This window comes from Columba livia, chromosome 1 (assembly GCF_036013475.1).
Source record: "Columba livia isolate bColLiv1 breed racing homer chromosome 1, bColLiv1.pat.W.v2, whole genome shotgun sequence".
Classification (NCBI taxonomy): domain Eukaryota; kingdom Metazoa; phylum Chordata; class Aves; order Columbiformes; family Columbidae; genus Columba; species Columba livia.
Genome location: NC_088602.1, coordinates 128,881,628 through 128,897,571, shown reverse-complemented (window position 1 = coordinate 128,897,571; position 15,944 = coordinate 128,881,628). Strand labels below are relative to the sequence as shown.

The window sequence follows — 15,944 nt, the reverse complement described above, 5'->3', positions numbered from 1 at the left end:
CTGCAGAAGAAGGGAGTTCTTTAACCTTCCCCTGCAAGCATCTTCTTGTTGTGCTTTCAACCCTCAGCAAGTAAAGTCTCTTAAATTAAGTCTCTTCCTCCCATCCTTATCTCTGTGCAAGTGATAAGGAAATCTTTTATTAAAGCACTTACTGACCTCTGGTGCTGAGCATCTGCTTTGCTGCCTTCTCCTTTTCTAGTGGAGCCAGCAACACTGCTGGAAGGAAGCAACCTGCTTCCTAGAAGGGAGCCAAGCACAGAACAATAAAGAAATAATCAAAAGGATATCCCAGGAGCTGAACACATAGCTGGTTTTACCCCAAACTTTTCACGGATCTGTGGCTCATCCACAGGTAAGAGTGGATGTATCTACAATGTATCTACACCCAACTTGAGTAATGTTACCTTGACCTACTTATCATTCCAGCTTGAAACACAAGCAAAGTGACTACTTGACTTGCATATCACTCAATAAAATCATTGCTACTGATTCTAGACTGTGTTTCAATGCCACAGCTGTGGCAACTATAGCTTCTTGCCTAAAGAAGCTGTGTCTATAGTTATCTAACAAGTAATGAAGTAATTCTTCAACTTCCCCAAATATTTCCATCAGTCTCTTTTTCAATTTATGTATAGGTTTACTGTTATACAAAAAAACTTGTTTAAAATAATACAGCAGGTGCAGTAAGTGACAGCATCATGCAGTCAAGCTAAGAAATGCCATTACTGAGTACACCTGTGCAATCTGAATGCCTTATCCTTAATAATACATTTTGTGAAGCAGTCGAATCTTATGTTCTCACAGTATCTATTCCTTATCCTCCCTCTGCCCCCTCCCTTAAGTATCCTACATCTGACTTCAGGGTTTAAGGAATTTGCCTATCATCAAGTATCAACACCATGGCTGAAACACCTTGTAAAATTCACAAACTTCAAACATTATTTTTCTTTCTGTAATCATCTGCTTATATTCACCCTACACATTTCACCAGAAATGAGTATGATGTCTTTAACATAACGGCCTTCTTTCTTACGCCATTCTAATTTGGTCTTATGTGATCCTCCATCCTATGCACTAAGGATTGTTTAAAATTATTAGATATCGTAATTTCATAAATAGTATATTTTCTGGGATTTTATGAATGCAACAGCAAATCTGTATTAGAACTTTTCTTTGAATCAGAGGAAAATAAAGAGTTTGAATTAAAGAGCTGGTGCCAGAAGGACCAGATGAATGACTTTGATGGCATACCTATCCACCATCAATCAGGAAAGTTAAGAAAGTTGTAAAATTCAGCTAATGAGGGATTCCTGCAGTAAGATGATAAACCATGACCTTCACTGGAATGTTATTTTCTTTTTGAACTATAGGTGATCATACCAGTATTTTCTAGGGGACAGATGAGGTGCAACTATGTTTCAGAAGCTTTTCAAAGGTAGACTATCCTGTTTCCCAGGTTCATAATGTAATTTAAAACTCTGAGGTTTAAAAACAAACCTGGTAAATCACTGCCATTTGTTGCTAAACTGTGGCTTTAAACAACATGAATTTGCAGTACCAGGGTTATTCTCCATTTTATATGTATCCCAGCTACAGTACTTTGAAATTTAATTATTATACATGTTTGTAGGTAGTGACTGATAGACCAAGTAACCAAATAAAAACACATCTAAAACAACTGTGCATATTAGCTGATCTAGAAGTGTTTTCAAGAAACTGTTAAGGAGGGTTATAGCTGAATTTATACCCTGGCCTTGAGGCTGGTGGGAAAGTCACCTGTGCCTCATGTGATGTGCTGTAGCATATGAGACATGTTAATGCTTTAAAGCCAACTCAGAAAAACAGCTCTGGCAGCATAATGGCCACACGCTGCTGCCGATTCTTTTTTTTTCTTTTCTGTAACTTTGCTCTCACATCTGAATGGCAAAACAGGGAATCCAAGAATGTATACATGGGTAGGAATTCTAGAATCATTCATTGTAACATCCAGTCTTACAGTGGGCATCCTAAATGTTTCTTCGTAAAAAAATCAGTTCAGTCTGATTTTACCACAGTATGTTACTGTGGCTGAATATTTGTTGTTTAGCTCACTAAAGGGCAAAACTCAGGTGCCTCTCCATGCCCCAAGGTGTTTTGTTCTCGGTTTAGCTTAACTGTGTTGTTTCTTCAGTTTATTATTCTTGGTCATGGATGGTTTATAAAGGAGTATGGGTACTGCATTCAGAAAAGCAACAAAGATATATGCTCTTCATAGAAACACATGAACACACTCACACATGAACACACTCATTCTTTGCAATCTACTGTAGCTCCTTCTGCAGTGTGTACAGCAATATTTATTCATGCTACTGGAACACACTTCCCATTCTCCACTCCCCATTAGGATTTGCATGCTGGCTTCTCTCCCATTTCTCTCAGCCTATTATCTACCTATGCTTTCCCAAATCTCAAGGATGGCATACGAAAGATTTTCCAAAATGATTGTAGCTCAACATCACATATGTTTCTAGAAGCATAACCAAAGGATTTTTTCTGTTTTTCTTTCTTTCTTTTTTACCTGGTGAGCTGGAAGTACTGGGTGTGCAGTCACTGTCATCCAGCCACATAGTCTGAACCACTGAATCCTGTTTTGGAAGGCCCTTAAGAGAGCACATCAGCTCCTGGAGAGGGCAAAGAAGATGTGTTTTAATAAAGCACTTGGTAAAATCAGGGAGGGTAGCCTGTTTGTTAGAGTTCATACACCCACCCTGTCATTCTCCTCTTCCTCAGATGTTTCATTTTCCCTCAAACTACTACAACAACTGCTTACACTGGATGAAGAACATGAGAATGGCTGCATCACACAGTATCCTGAAGTCTGACTCCTGAGCATTCTGTGAAATGTAAGCATTCAACATTATCAGGCTTATTGTTACACATAAGCTTGCACTTATTGTGACATAACTTTATCATATAGTAGTCAGCAACAGTAAGAAGAAATCATTCATCCACAGCTAGTTTTTCCAATTCTGGTCAAGTGGCTTGCATTCCTTAATTTCTAGTTGTTACTTCATTTAGTAGGAACACCACTTCTAGTTTCCATTCTGGATAACTATAATCAAAGGACAAGACTGAATTTTTAAGTCACAGACCTAAGTGTCTTCAAGCAGAGTGAGTCAAACCACCTGCATTTAAGCACTGTTAACCTCTAGACATACATTAAAATCAACAGATGCCTTCATTTTGGAGATTAGGGATTTTAGAAGCCTAAATACAACATGTTGAGGCGTTAAACTGAGTATAAAGGCAAGGCACTACCCAGCCTCAGCCACCCATTCCCACATCCACTCTCAGCCTATTGTGTTTGGTCTGGTGAAATTCCAGACAGTACAAGGAAGCTATAAAAGCACACTTTTCATGTCATAGAGCTTATAAATTGTTACTGCTGTGTTTCCAGACAGTTTTAACAGGAGGAGTAAGGAAAACTTATAGGCATTAACCAGTATTATAGAATTATTAACTAAGAAAATTCAAGGAAGCAATGGGAAGGCACAAACAAATTACTGAGATCTGCATTATTTTAGGATGTCTCAGTGCCAAGCCATTAGGATTGAGTGCCAAGCTCTTGCACAGACAGGTTAGAAAGGTCCTCCTGCTTACAGATAGGAACATACCTAGGTGAGGATGCCCTTCCTGGTGATTTTGTATGTGCACAGCTGCCAGTAGACAGGCTCCTGTAGGTCCATCCCACTAGACTTTTAGCTCCCACAGCGCCATTACAGTAGGAACATTCAAAGCAAACTCTATTGGATCACTTGACTGCCACTCTCTCAAATGTCATGGTCACTGAGATAGCCATGATATATACCATGTTTCATATCTGTCAAAAAAGACCCTTTAGGTCAGCTTCTCCCAGCTCAGAATTTGGGATCCACTGCTTACAGTTACCTAGGAGAAAGAGCAGTTCATGAAGCTGATAAGCTTACATGGTGGAAGGTGCACTGTGCATGTAAACCTAACATTTATGGTGAAATACTCACTGCCTACAGAAGAGATCAGCCAATAAGAGAGAGATGAGTGCTTAAAAATGTTAAGAAACCCAAAAAAGCTAGGAGAGGCAAGAAAGATAAGACACCTTTAAGATACTAAATATGTTTATTCCTTCAGAAACACCGCAAAATGTGGCCAGTCTTGACCTACAAGCAGTAATGAAACCTAAAGTCCCAGGCATATCACATGCCAGCATGCAACAGGAAGAACAGTAAAGACAGGGCCAATATAGGCCAAAGGTATTTCCTCAGGAGGTTAGGAAATATATTTTGGAGGAGATGAAGACCAACATGCTTCTCTATTGGCAGAGCAAATCAATAACATGAATTTAAGTGAGCTAGAGCCTAAATTTTTACAAAGTATCTCCTTCTCAGCATCCTTCCTCAGCAGGTTTCTCCATCCTCACTTACTGACCTATGTCATCCAAAGACAGTAGAGACAGAGGTGGAAAGATGTTTGTCTGCTCTTGCCTTCTGCAGGCCAAGCTGTTCTCTTCTGGCTCATCTGAGAGGAGGGGAAGAGAAGGAGAGGCACTCAGCAGTGGCCTCTTTCCCTCATCACTAGTAGAGGCTGTTTCAATGGCTGCTAACTGGGCAATGGGAATGGGCTAGAGCCAAAATGCTCCAATAGAAATTATCTGGACATGTCCCTTTCCCAGGACTCCTGCTTCTGGAACTGCCAGTGGAGCATTACTTGGTGCCACTTGGTCTCTCCACAGTCCTTGAGGTCCTCTAAGTAAGTTCATGCTCCTCTTAGCCAAGGCTCTTATTTCACCCCAAAAGTCTTGCCAGTATCTTCAGTAGGTAACCAATGACAGAGTAGCATCTGGTCCGCACTTGATTGGCTTGATGTCCCTACTCAGATGAGTCTGAGGATGGAAAACACAAAAAAACTTTTCCTAGGATTTGGGCATACACAGTACAGTGCTTGACTTTTCAGATGCAATCCAGAAAGCCATCTGATCCTGCAGAGTTTTGCTATGTGGTTACTTAGGCTGGGTTCATTCTTTTGAGTCTGTCCCATGGGAAGAAGGATTATTTGGAAGCCTACCTGGACAGTAAAGCAGAAAAACTAAGGGTAATTGTCCCTGCACGTAGTAAAGAAGACACCGTTAGCCCAACTGAACAATGCAGTTTCATGGACTGGAAGCTAATCACTGCAGAAGGGTGTGTTGGCAATCAGCATGTGAGGAAAGAAAGCGCTCATTTGTCTCTACTGTAAAAGAATTAATCTGTGTTCCCTTTACATTATTTCCAGCTTGGTTTTAGCACAACATGGACTAAGGGTTTGATTCAGTCTAGAATCTGTAATTATTATTTAAGACCAGCAGCAACATGCTGAACATTTTTGTGACAGAGAAATTTCCTGTGACACTACTCCCTGGGGAGAACCAGGAGCGGATTGATGACATACTGCCAGGGATGACATTTTTAATATGGGCTGCAGAAATTGCTCTAGAACCAGCTGGAACTCTTTTTGCATTAGAAATATGCCTATATCATGATCCTGATTTGTGGCTTCACAATTACTGAACAATACTATTTCAGTAGAACTGTCTTTGAGATAGCCTGTTAGAATTAAACTCCGAGACTGCTACTGCAATAATGTGCTAATACTGTTTTGGTGAAAATAGTGCGCTCTACGTGGTGGAATTCCATGTCCTTGATTCTCTGTCCCAGCTATGATGCAGAAGCTATGACTTGTACGTGGGCTGGTCCCTAACTCTGAAATTGCAACTCTAACTCTGGCTAATCACCAGTTGTACAAAACTCCATGTTACATCCCACCTTGTAAACAAACTGTCCAGGAAAGAGCTAAACTACCACAACTGTGAAAAGACTTTTTCTGGTGATTGTACAAGTGTTTTTGGATCCAGGACTGGAAAAAGATGCTCAGAGAGAATCCTGGTGACAGAAATAGACTGCCAAATCATACAGGTCATGCCTCGTGTGCATAAACAATATTCATGCAAGTATTGTTAGTGAAATCCCATGGTATGTTTGCTCTCTGAAAGCATGTCATATCAATTTGAAACAGCCATTGCATCTGGTTCACCTCAGCTGATTAATAGACACTGGGGGCTGAGAAGTGGGTGAAGCCCCCAATCAAATGCAGAAATCAGGAACAGATGTCAAGAAAGCTTCATCATTTTATTCCAGGACATGCACACATTCTACAGTATGGTAACCAGGACTAACCAAGTTATGAGATGTTTTCTTACTAGGCATAATTCTTGCTGATTATGCAAGGTTACTTCATCTACCTAATCAGAGCAAGAGTCCTTCACGTGTGAACCTCTAATTCATTAACAAGGTCCCAGGCAGTATGAGGATGGGGAGGTAGAATAATGTGGTAAGGCTGGAAGGAGTTGCTGACCAATCAGTGATTCCATGTCCTGCATTCTCTCTTATCCTTTGCTGCCAGAGCTAGCATCTTAAATGGTCTATATCTCCTAGCTGTGCTCTCATCCTCCACAAAAATTTTGGACACCCACCTAAACCAAAAACTAGTATCACAAAAACATATTTACCAGAACTCTGCACCTTGGCTGTGACAACATTTTGGGTAGTCGCACAGCACACAATAGCACGGCTGAACTACTGCAGGTAGTCACCAGCCTGCAATTCTTATGGAGCTTTGGATCTACCCGGAAGGAAGGCCCTTCCTTATCAGACTTGGCACCCGGAGCAACACAGAGGCCTGGCTCTAGAGCATTTCCTGAAAGTTTCCTAGAGCAGCCCCAGTCCTGAGAAAGAGACATGCCTTACTACAAAGTACTCAGTGCCCTTTTTGCCGCAGGTTTCATCCAAGTTCTCATGAAAAAAATCAGGTGTGGCAAGCTGTTCCAGAAAGTCAGCTGCAGTCCTGGATTTAGAGACAGGCTGCTCTGGAATCTTGTAAATGTAAATGTGTAGTTTCCATGAAGTCCTGAAGTATCCTAGATAGGATCACATCCCAGCATAATGCAGCTTAGCAACAGCAAAGATGCACTACCAGGAAAGTACATTTTTATATAGTTTTTGACCACCAGAAACTGAAGAACTATTTTGCAGACTACTACATGAAGTATTTTGCAGGAGCACACTAGGTATGGTATGGCGTACTTGAGCAATGAAACTTAGGTGCAACACATGAGACCCCACTGTAACACTTTGGGGGGACTGAAGACAGACTAGTAGTTCAGACTGGCTTGGAGCAGCAGCATGAATCCTGCTTGAAGGGGCAGAACTTGAACACAACTCAACATTCCAACAAACCCTTGTCCAAGCTTCTCCATGAAGCTCCAAAATCAACCCAGAGCAAACTACAGAGGAAAAAAATACATGAGTAAGCATGGACAACTGAACTGCTAGGGCTTTGTGTATCCTGTTGGATGCAAGCTAACATTACAATAAAGATATAGCCAAATCACCTTTAAATGGTCCAATCTTTATTCACTGGCTGTTTAAGAAAGCTGACTTACTTACTTGCATGCTTGAATTACTGTTCCATGGCCAGACATACAACTTTTAAGATACTGCAATGCCTGATGTGGGCATTCTTAGTAAATCCTCCAAGAGAGCAAGACATGCACCATGCTTAATTCAATACCAGACACAGTGAGTGTATTTCAAATACTAAAATTATTTTCAACTCACTTGCTTATCCTCCTGGGGAATTCTGGAGAGCTGGGACTGGAGGATCCATCAGACTTCAGGTCAAAGAAAGTTCCTGGACTGTCCAGCACCTTCTGTATCCTCTCTGCAGTGTCTCTGTTGGGAAAAAATAGAAACCAGCTGTACCACACGGCCAGAGTTAACTACTATCTATTCTAACACTTTCTTACCAGCCACAATTACAAAGCTGGATCTTTCATATACACATGAAAGTACAGTTGTGTTGAGAAGGGTAGGTTCCTTACATGTGACCTCTTGAGGGCAATATATTAGAAATGGCCAGCTTTAAGCTCCTTTTGAATTGATATAAAAGTTAAAATTAATTTCTGTACTCTCTTTTAATTCTTCCTCTTTTTCTTCTACCCTCCCCATTTCATTGGTCTTATAAAGTTTTAGGATTGATTAGAGAGTTAATGTATTTATTGCACAAAGAAAAAGGATCCAGCAAATTTCTGTTTCAGGATGGTTACAATAGTTTTGTTGCTACTAGTACTTGTCAAGATACTTCTGAAGCAAGCTGTCTGGGTAAGTAACTGAAAAGTGGGGTATGTTTAATTAAGGATTGGAAAACTCAGGTTTTTGTTGGGTGAGTTTTGTGGCTTCAGTGATGGAGCTCACAAAGTTCCTCCTGGGTCAGCTCTGCTGTCAGAGCCTGCATACCATTAAACTACAGCTTCAGGGTGAAGTCACACACAGTGTGTTGATCTCTCTTCTGCCAGAGAGACTGCTCCAGTCTCCCCCATTCTTGCTGACTGTACTTTCCATCAGCCCTGGTACCCATCAGACTCATCCATGAACCAGTTCATGGCAGAACCTGGCAAACAATCCAGTGAAAGTTGATACTTTTTCTGTTAGATTAATGGGCTGAATCAGTTCCATGAAGAGTCCACTGAACGCCTGAGCCATCACAAGGAATAGGACAGGATTGGGTAGTTGAAAGAGTTAGTGGGACTCCTTTTCAGTGGCATTGAACCATTAGAACGGACCAGTTGCTGGTTAAACTGCACCTTCAAGAATCAACCAAATAGTTTTTCACAGAACACAAGATAAGGCTCACTGTTCCTCATATCTATAATAAGATTACAGATAAACAAAAGGAAAGCTAAATAAACCAAATAGCTTACCAATTCCCTCCTAGCAAAGGCCAGGGGAAAAACCAAAACAAAACAAAAACCAACCAAACAAAAACAAAACAGAAAGAAAACAAATCTAGGGATTTTCCTTGTTGTAGAAAACTTTTACAGATCTTTTAAGGGGATAGTGAATAATGTTGTACACAACGTAATGGGTTGACAGGCACAGCTGCATAAGGTACAAAACTATTCAAAGTAGTGAGGAGCTATGGCTACTGTGTTGGCTTAGACTGTTACATGGAAGTTGTCTCAGATTTAATTTTTCTCAAAGAAAGTTCTATACTGTATTCTATACTATTTTTGTTCAGATTAGGTCCTAGGCATCTCATTAAAGAAAGGTCCAAGGGAATACCTAGAAAGAAGGGAAAATGTAGTAATTCTTCCTGTTGTGAAATCACTATTTTCCACCTTTAAGATAGCTTTTTTCCCCCTTTTACGCTGAGTCTTTAAGCTGTCCCCTGGAATTCTTGCACCTGGAAAAAATGTATATTAGATGCAGAGCACTCATGTGACTTCTGAAACTCTGTATAATCTTGAAAAGGAGCCTCAGCAAGAACTGAGACAAATTTGATTTAACTAAATCTCTTGTGACCAACAGACAACTTTTGAATGGTTAAAATTCTGTCAAATATGCCAAATCACTCCTTGAACCTGTATGTTACCCTTTAATTATTTCTCAGACCGTCTAATTTGTTTTGACTTAAAGCTTTTTTTAAAAAATCCTTTTTTTTCAAGGTATCAGAAGTTTTGTCTATTTGAACTTTTTGACACAAAACCAAACAAACAATCAAGCACCCAATTCTCCCTTGCCAAATAAAAGCCTTTAATCTGATTGTTATCTGAAAGTGGTGAATACAGAACAGGAGAACCAGGAGTCCTGGAACATATTGCACAATATTTAAGAGTGATATTACTATGTTCCTCCACCCATTTCCTCCCTTCTTCCACTCATCTTGATTATTCTCTTTTACAAAGAGCCCTTTTTGTTTTGTTTGTTTCTGTCAATTGTCCATTTCTCCATTAACTCATAATGAGGCTTTTCTTCCCATTCCAACCATTTCCATTTCCATACTCATTCCTGTCAATTACCTTTCTGTCCTTATACATGCCTTTCTATCTCCCCTTTCTCATCTCCTTCTGTGTTTCTTTTTCTGTCTTTGTCTCATCTTCCCACGGCTCATACCTCTTTTCCTCCTGTATGTTCTCAATGCCAATGGCACTACTCCGTCGCCCATGGAACCGGCTAGCTCGAGTACGTGAGGGGCTCCTACCAGGCAAGGCAAAAGACTAGAAAAAAGGAAAGTGTGACAGAAAGGGGAGAGGGAAACATGACGGGAAACACTGTGGAGAACTGAAAGCATGGAAGAGAGTTTGCAATGTGGATCCAGATCCTCTCCTTTGCTTTGCAATACAATAGAACAGCTCAGCTCCACTGGTGCAAGGAGTACTTTCTGTCAGTGAGAAACAGAATCTAGGGCTTATGAAGGTGGTACAAGAAAGAGACTGAAAGATAGAGAAACAAAGTCAGAACAAGATACACAGCCACTATACAGAGAAAGAGGCTCAGGAAGGGAGGTATCCCCATTTGATGAGAGAAGGAGAGGCAGAATCATGAAGGCAGAGAAAAATAGAAGTTAAAGGAGAGAAGGAGGCAGCAAACTCATCATTACTACGCTGTGAATTAGTCGTGCTGACATAAGGAATGCATACAACTGAGGAAACTGTCACCAATAAATTTCCATACTGAAAGGAACCTTCTTGGCTTACTCAGAGATGTGTTTTTGTAGTTTGCCTGTATACTGACATCACTAGTGCAAAGACCATAATCAGCTAGATGCACTTTGGCCAAAGTGACCATAATTCCAGTATCAGAAACATGGATCCTTTTCTGGTAACATTTGTCATGGATTTGTTATGCTCACACTGATCACATATGTTTAGTATCCTTATCAAAAAAGAAAGCCTTTGATAGTGACTAGAAATATTCACTCTTTCTCACCCCAAACTTTAGTAACTCTGCTATTTGTTCCCAACATACAAATTATGTTTACAGCAAAAAAGCACCCTGAATAAACATTGCACACCTGTTTATATTACAGAAAAGAATCTGATTGGTGAAACTGAAGAAAATGGAACAGATCTAGTGTCTTTATATTCTCAGCTCTTGCCATATGAGAATACAGTACCATTCTAGTCAAACCACAGTTCATGCATTTTTTTTAAGGTATGGCAACATACAGGATCTAATCCAGGATAAATATCTGATGCAGAATCATGTCTGGCTTTCTCCTCCCAGTCTGCATCAATCTCAGCTCTAGTTTACACATGAACTGAGGCTAGAGATAGGCACAGACAAAACAGATTGCAACACGTGCTGTCACCACTTGTGAAATGGGATTGTACAACAGAAAGACATTCACAGAAAGACAAAAGGACAAACTAATAGGGAAAGAGAACTAAAAATGTATGGATGGGTCACAAAGGTATGCCAGGTTTCTTCTTACAGCCCACTCAAATACCTTACCGCAGCAATGGCCTTAGGGCCCTCGGTGACACTCTGGCTGAGAGCAAGGCCAGGTGTAGCTGGGCGGCTGGGCAGGGTGGCTGGCTGCTGCTTTCTCATGGATATCCCCATGGTATCCAGGCTCTGGCTGCGGCCTCTAATCACCCGCTGAACAGTGGGGAAGCAGGGAAACAGACAAACACAGATACACATATAGACCTGCACACAGTAGAGCAGTATGAAAAGTACCACAGTTTGGGTGGAAAGGTGTGATAAACCAACACCAAAACCACAGAAATCCTAATTCCTAGAAGACAGCATCTTAGATATTACCCATTTTTGGTCCTAGCCAATTCATGGAGCTCACTGCCAGCAGAGATCTCTTCCTCAAGTTTATTCTCTACTTTCACTTCCCTTTTCCTGTTGCAAAAAATAGAGATTCCCTTACCAGTATCCCAGCAGATTGGATAAAACAGCATAATCTGGAGAAGTCTTACCCAGTACAGGCTACAAAACAGAAAATCAAACTCCTGTTCAAGACTGTAAGGTTCAGTCTTGCATGAACTTGGGTGCTGGCTCCAAGGGGAAAGCAGCCATACTAAAGTCTGCAGCATTTGAAAAAGTTATTTTTGAGTTTACTCAGCCTTTTCCAAAGGTCATATGTCTACATGACATGCAAATCACAGCATCTGCTATAAGTCAGAAAAGGACATTTTGGGATAATTAGTGTAAGACCCAGATGGGTAGGAAATTCCTGTTTAGCAGCAAAGGCAGGATAGACTGATTGTATGTAAAAACACACCTCATCAAAGCATCCCAGTTCTGACCAAAGCTATTCATATAACTATACGTAAATGGATTAGTTTGACAGCCCTTAACAACTCTAACTAGCCCACCATGGTCATCTGAAGAAATAATGTATTTCTCTGTCCAGACAGCTAACTTATACAAAAGAAGTGATGAGGCACTTCCACAGAAGTAGGAGAGGAAAAGTAGACAGGAAAATGATATAAGATTCTCAGTTCAAAACTCAGTTTTCCTGTTTGTACAAAAACTTTCCTATCTCATATCATCTGGATCACTTTTAAAATAAGTTCTGCCACCTGATTAAAAAAAAAAAAAAAGAAAGAAAAAGAACAAAGTGTAATCTACACTGAACAAAAGAAAGTAAATTATCTCTGGCTTTTAGAGAGTAAGTAAAGCATCACAGTTTCTCTAGACGGTACACTCACAGATACATTAGAAACGCCCTTGCAGTGGCTCTTGCAAATATTTCAGTTATGATGAAAATTAATTGGAAGAGATATGCTGTAGGAACTGAAAGCTGCTTGCTACTAGGTATTACTATTCCTCTTGCAAACACTCATTCCTTTTTCTGTAAGTCATGGAGTGACACCTCGTCTAACATTAGACACCAGCATGAAGCATAAAGAATTTCATTTCTCAGGGACAGTAAGGAATTCCACCCTAAGCCACACTGTAGCTCTGTAGAAAGGTGCACAGGAAGGGGAAAAATTTTCTTGAGACATATGGCAAAGCACAGTTGAAGATACTCTAGAGAAAGGCTGCTGGATGGAAAGACTTCTTCTGTCTCACCCTAAGCACAGCTGACCAGCAGGGTGAATATTCCTTGGAGGGACACACGATGAGCTTGAGAAAATTATGAGCAACTGGGTAAAGGAATCAATCCACTATGGCTCACCTTGAAATTCTCAAGGAAGCTCCCACTGCCATTCTCTATCTTGTCATCCTCCCCTATGGGCAACCCCATCATACTGCGGCTGCGAAGCTGCAGCTCCTCAAAAAGGCTCTCCAAGAGGGCACTCCGAGTTCTTTCCTGCGTCAACATTAGGAATGAAAACACAACTATTATTGGGGGCGGAGGGATTTTTTTTCCTGTTTTTGCAATGTCTCACATCTGTCTTAAAAAAAAAAAAAAAACAAACTACACCATGAAGATTAATTTAAACAGTATGAAGTGGTTTTAGATGTGGTTTTAGTGGTTTAGATCTTATGGAATATATTACAATAGTACCTAGCCATTTTAAACTCTTTCTAAAGCAAGACATAAAGGACACTGGTACTTTTTTTACAGGTGATGAAAAAGAGGCATGAATTGAGGGCATTTTTTTCTAGATCAGGTAAGCAGCAGAGTCTGGAACAGAATTTTAGTACCTTGAACCAAAATCAGTGAGATCAGTACACATCCTGTAGCACAATACTGAGTTTCAGCTAAAACAGAATTTCCTCCAGCAAAATGCATGCATCATATTCCCACTCTTACTTGAGGATTAGATCTTTACATTAGGAGGTACCTGTTCATATTCTATCACACATAGCCAAGTATCATAACATTTCATCTTCCTTTTTTAAGCAACACAAAATAAGAAGTAGAAGTAAAAAGTTATACTGTATTTTCTTAATCTGGCAGTAATATAATTTCATAATTTTTAATGCAAACAACAAGGAAATAGACCCACCTCTAATTTAGCAAATTTATCAGCTCGATAGCAGCTGTACTCAGCATTGATGAGCTTGGCCAAAAGGAATTCACGAAACTCTGCACTCTGCAAAACAAGATGAAGACTAGACTAGAAATGAAAACAGTAATAAAAATATCACATGAGAAAAGCTCTGCCGTTCTGCTCTTTAGACCTCCGAAGTCATGTAGCCAGACTGACAACACTGACTCAGAACTCAAGGGTATGTACCATATTACCCTGCCGTCTAACAGTGGACAAGAGAAACAAACCTTTCTAAATATGGCTGGATTTGGCAGAGGGGGTCCAAAGAAGGGGACATCATCTCGGGCTGTGACTGAAACCTGAAAAAATATAAGGGGGAAAAAATACGTATCATAACACAAGTGAGACTATCAAAGCCTTCAGACTACTATGGTATATCTGATCCCTCCTGAATAATTCACATATCGAAAAGAACTCAAATATGTTATCCCATGCATCCACCTCCTTCTGAACTCAGTGAATAGATGTGCTGATTTATCTTCCAGAAATTCAGTCAGCTAGATGTGCACACAGTAAAAGCAACAAAACCAATAAAGTGAATTGGTTTTTAGAAATCTTTAATAACAAGCAGTGTATTTAGAAAAAAAAAAAAAAAAAAAAAAAAAAGCTTCTACTCAGCCGGCAAGTTTTACCTCCACTAGAAGAACCTCTGTCAATGTGATTATAGTGATCTTTTTTTTTCTTTTTTTCTTTTTTTTTTTTTTTGACAGAGAATGCTCAGTGGAGCTACACTGCACAGTGAGGGGAGTATCTCAGTGACACCACCTCTCTGAGTCACATATGGTACACATACAAAAGCACTTTCTCAGCAAGAGATAAGGATATCCATGTATCCATGTGTTGTTTTTTTTTTTAACCGTGCTCCTATCCGACATATCAATGCCAAAAAAGTAACTGTAATGCAGTTTTTATATAGTTAGTTGGCTCTTCACACCATTTACTTGTAATTATACACAGCAGATATACACAGCAATTAAGAATATTTCACAGGCTTTTTTTTGCCAAGTTTGATGTGGTACAATACCGTTATTTGCCATTTTATACAACAAAGAACAATGCCACATGTTAACAGCAACTGCCTCAAAATAACACTCCAGCATAAATGTCACGGAGGCAATGAGAGGCATGAGTTTAATGAGAAGAGGAGGGAACGGGGCCCTCAATTTACTTCAGATTTCTCACATCATAGGCCAGCACCCTCAATTACAAGGCCTCTCACTCCCTCCCAATAGATATCTACCAGTTAAAATCCTGCCTTGCATTTTGTCAGGCATGTCAACATCATATCTGTGCCTGGCAAAATTATGGAGAAGATTATTCTGGGAGTTACTGAAAAACATCTGAATGACAACGCAGTCCTGCTTAACAAACTTAATTTCTTGCTACAACAAGGTTACCCACCTAGTTGACCAAGGGAAGCCTGTCGATGTGATCTTTTTGGATTTCAGTGAAGCCTTTGATACTGTCTCTCACAGTATCCTCCTGGACAAGATGTCCAGCATACAGCTGGATAAACACTTGTGGGTGAGTAATTGGCTGATGGGCCGGGCTCAGAGGGTTCTAGTAAGTGGGGTTATGTCGGGGTGGTGACCAGTCACTAGTGGGGTTCCTCAGGGATCCATCTTAGGGCCAGTGCTGTTCAATGTCTTCATAAATGACTTGGACACAGGACTTGAGGGAATACTAAGTTAGCCAATGACACTAAACTGGGAGGAGCTGTTGACACTCTCAGATGCAGAGAGGCCCTGCAGTGATCTGAGCAAATTGGAGATATGGGCAATCACCAACTGCATGAAATTCAACAAGGGCAAGTGCCAGATATTGCACCTGGGACACGGCAGCCCTGGCTGTACATACAGACTGGGGAACACGATACTGGAGAGCAGTTCCGTGGAGAGGCATCTGAGGGTTATGGTCAATGGCAAGTTGAACATGAGCCAACAGTGTGTCCTCACTGCCAAGAGGGCCAACCATGTCCTGGGGTGCATCAAGCACAGCATTGCCAGCTGGACCAGGGAGCTGATTGTCCCACTCTGCTCTGCACTGGTGTGGCCTCACTTGGAGCGCTGTGTGCAGTTCTGGGCACCATGGTATAAAA

The 15,944-nt window shown here is 40.6% G+C and overlaps 1 protein-coding gene across 21 annotated transcripts in view; it reads right to left on the bottom strand.

Annotated features, from left to right (window-relative positions):
- Nucleotides 1-15,944, bottom strand: part of LOC102086227 (rap1 GTPase-activating protein 1) — an 82,491-nt gene that overhangs the window by 18,196 nt on the left and 48,351 nt on the right. For 3 of the 21 annotated variants that reach the window (XM_065028444.1, XM_065028422.1, XM_065028414.1), the window contains 9 exons: nucleotides 14,074-14,145; nucleotides 13,802-13,888; nucleotides 13,024-13,158; nucleotides 11,343-11,489; nucleotides 10,002-10,105; nucleotides 7,668-7,781; nucleotides 2,747-2,873; nucleotides 2,558-2,660; nucleotides 157-238 (listed from right to left, as the gene is read on the bottom strand). In XM_065028444.1, the coding sequence (XP_064884516.1) occupies nucleotides 157-238; nucleotides 2,558-2,660; nucleotides 2,747-2,873; nucleotides 7,668-7,781; nucleotides 10,002-10,105; nucleotides 11,343-11,489; nucleotides 13,024-13,158; nucleotides 13,802-13,888; nucleotides 14,074-14,145 (971 nt within the window). Of the gene's footprint in view, nucleotides 1-156; nucleotides 239-2,557; nucleotides 2,661-2,746; nucleotides 2,874-4,115; nucleotides 4,898-7,663; nucleotides 7,782-9,170; nucleotides 9,292-10,001; nucleotides 10,106-11,342; nucleotides 11,490-13,023; nucleotides 13,159-13,801; nucleotides 13,889-14,073; nucleotides 14,146-15,944 lie in introns of those variants that run through there. The other 18 variants (XM_065028429.1, XM_065028440.1, XM_065028463.1 and 15 more) reach the window with 18 other exon arrangements.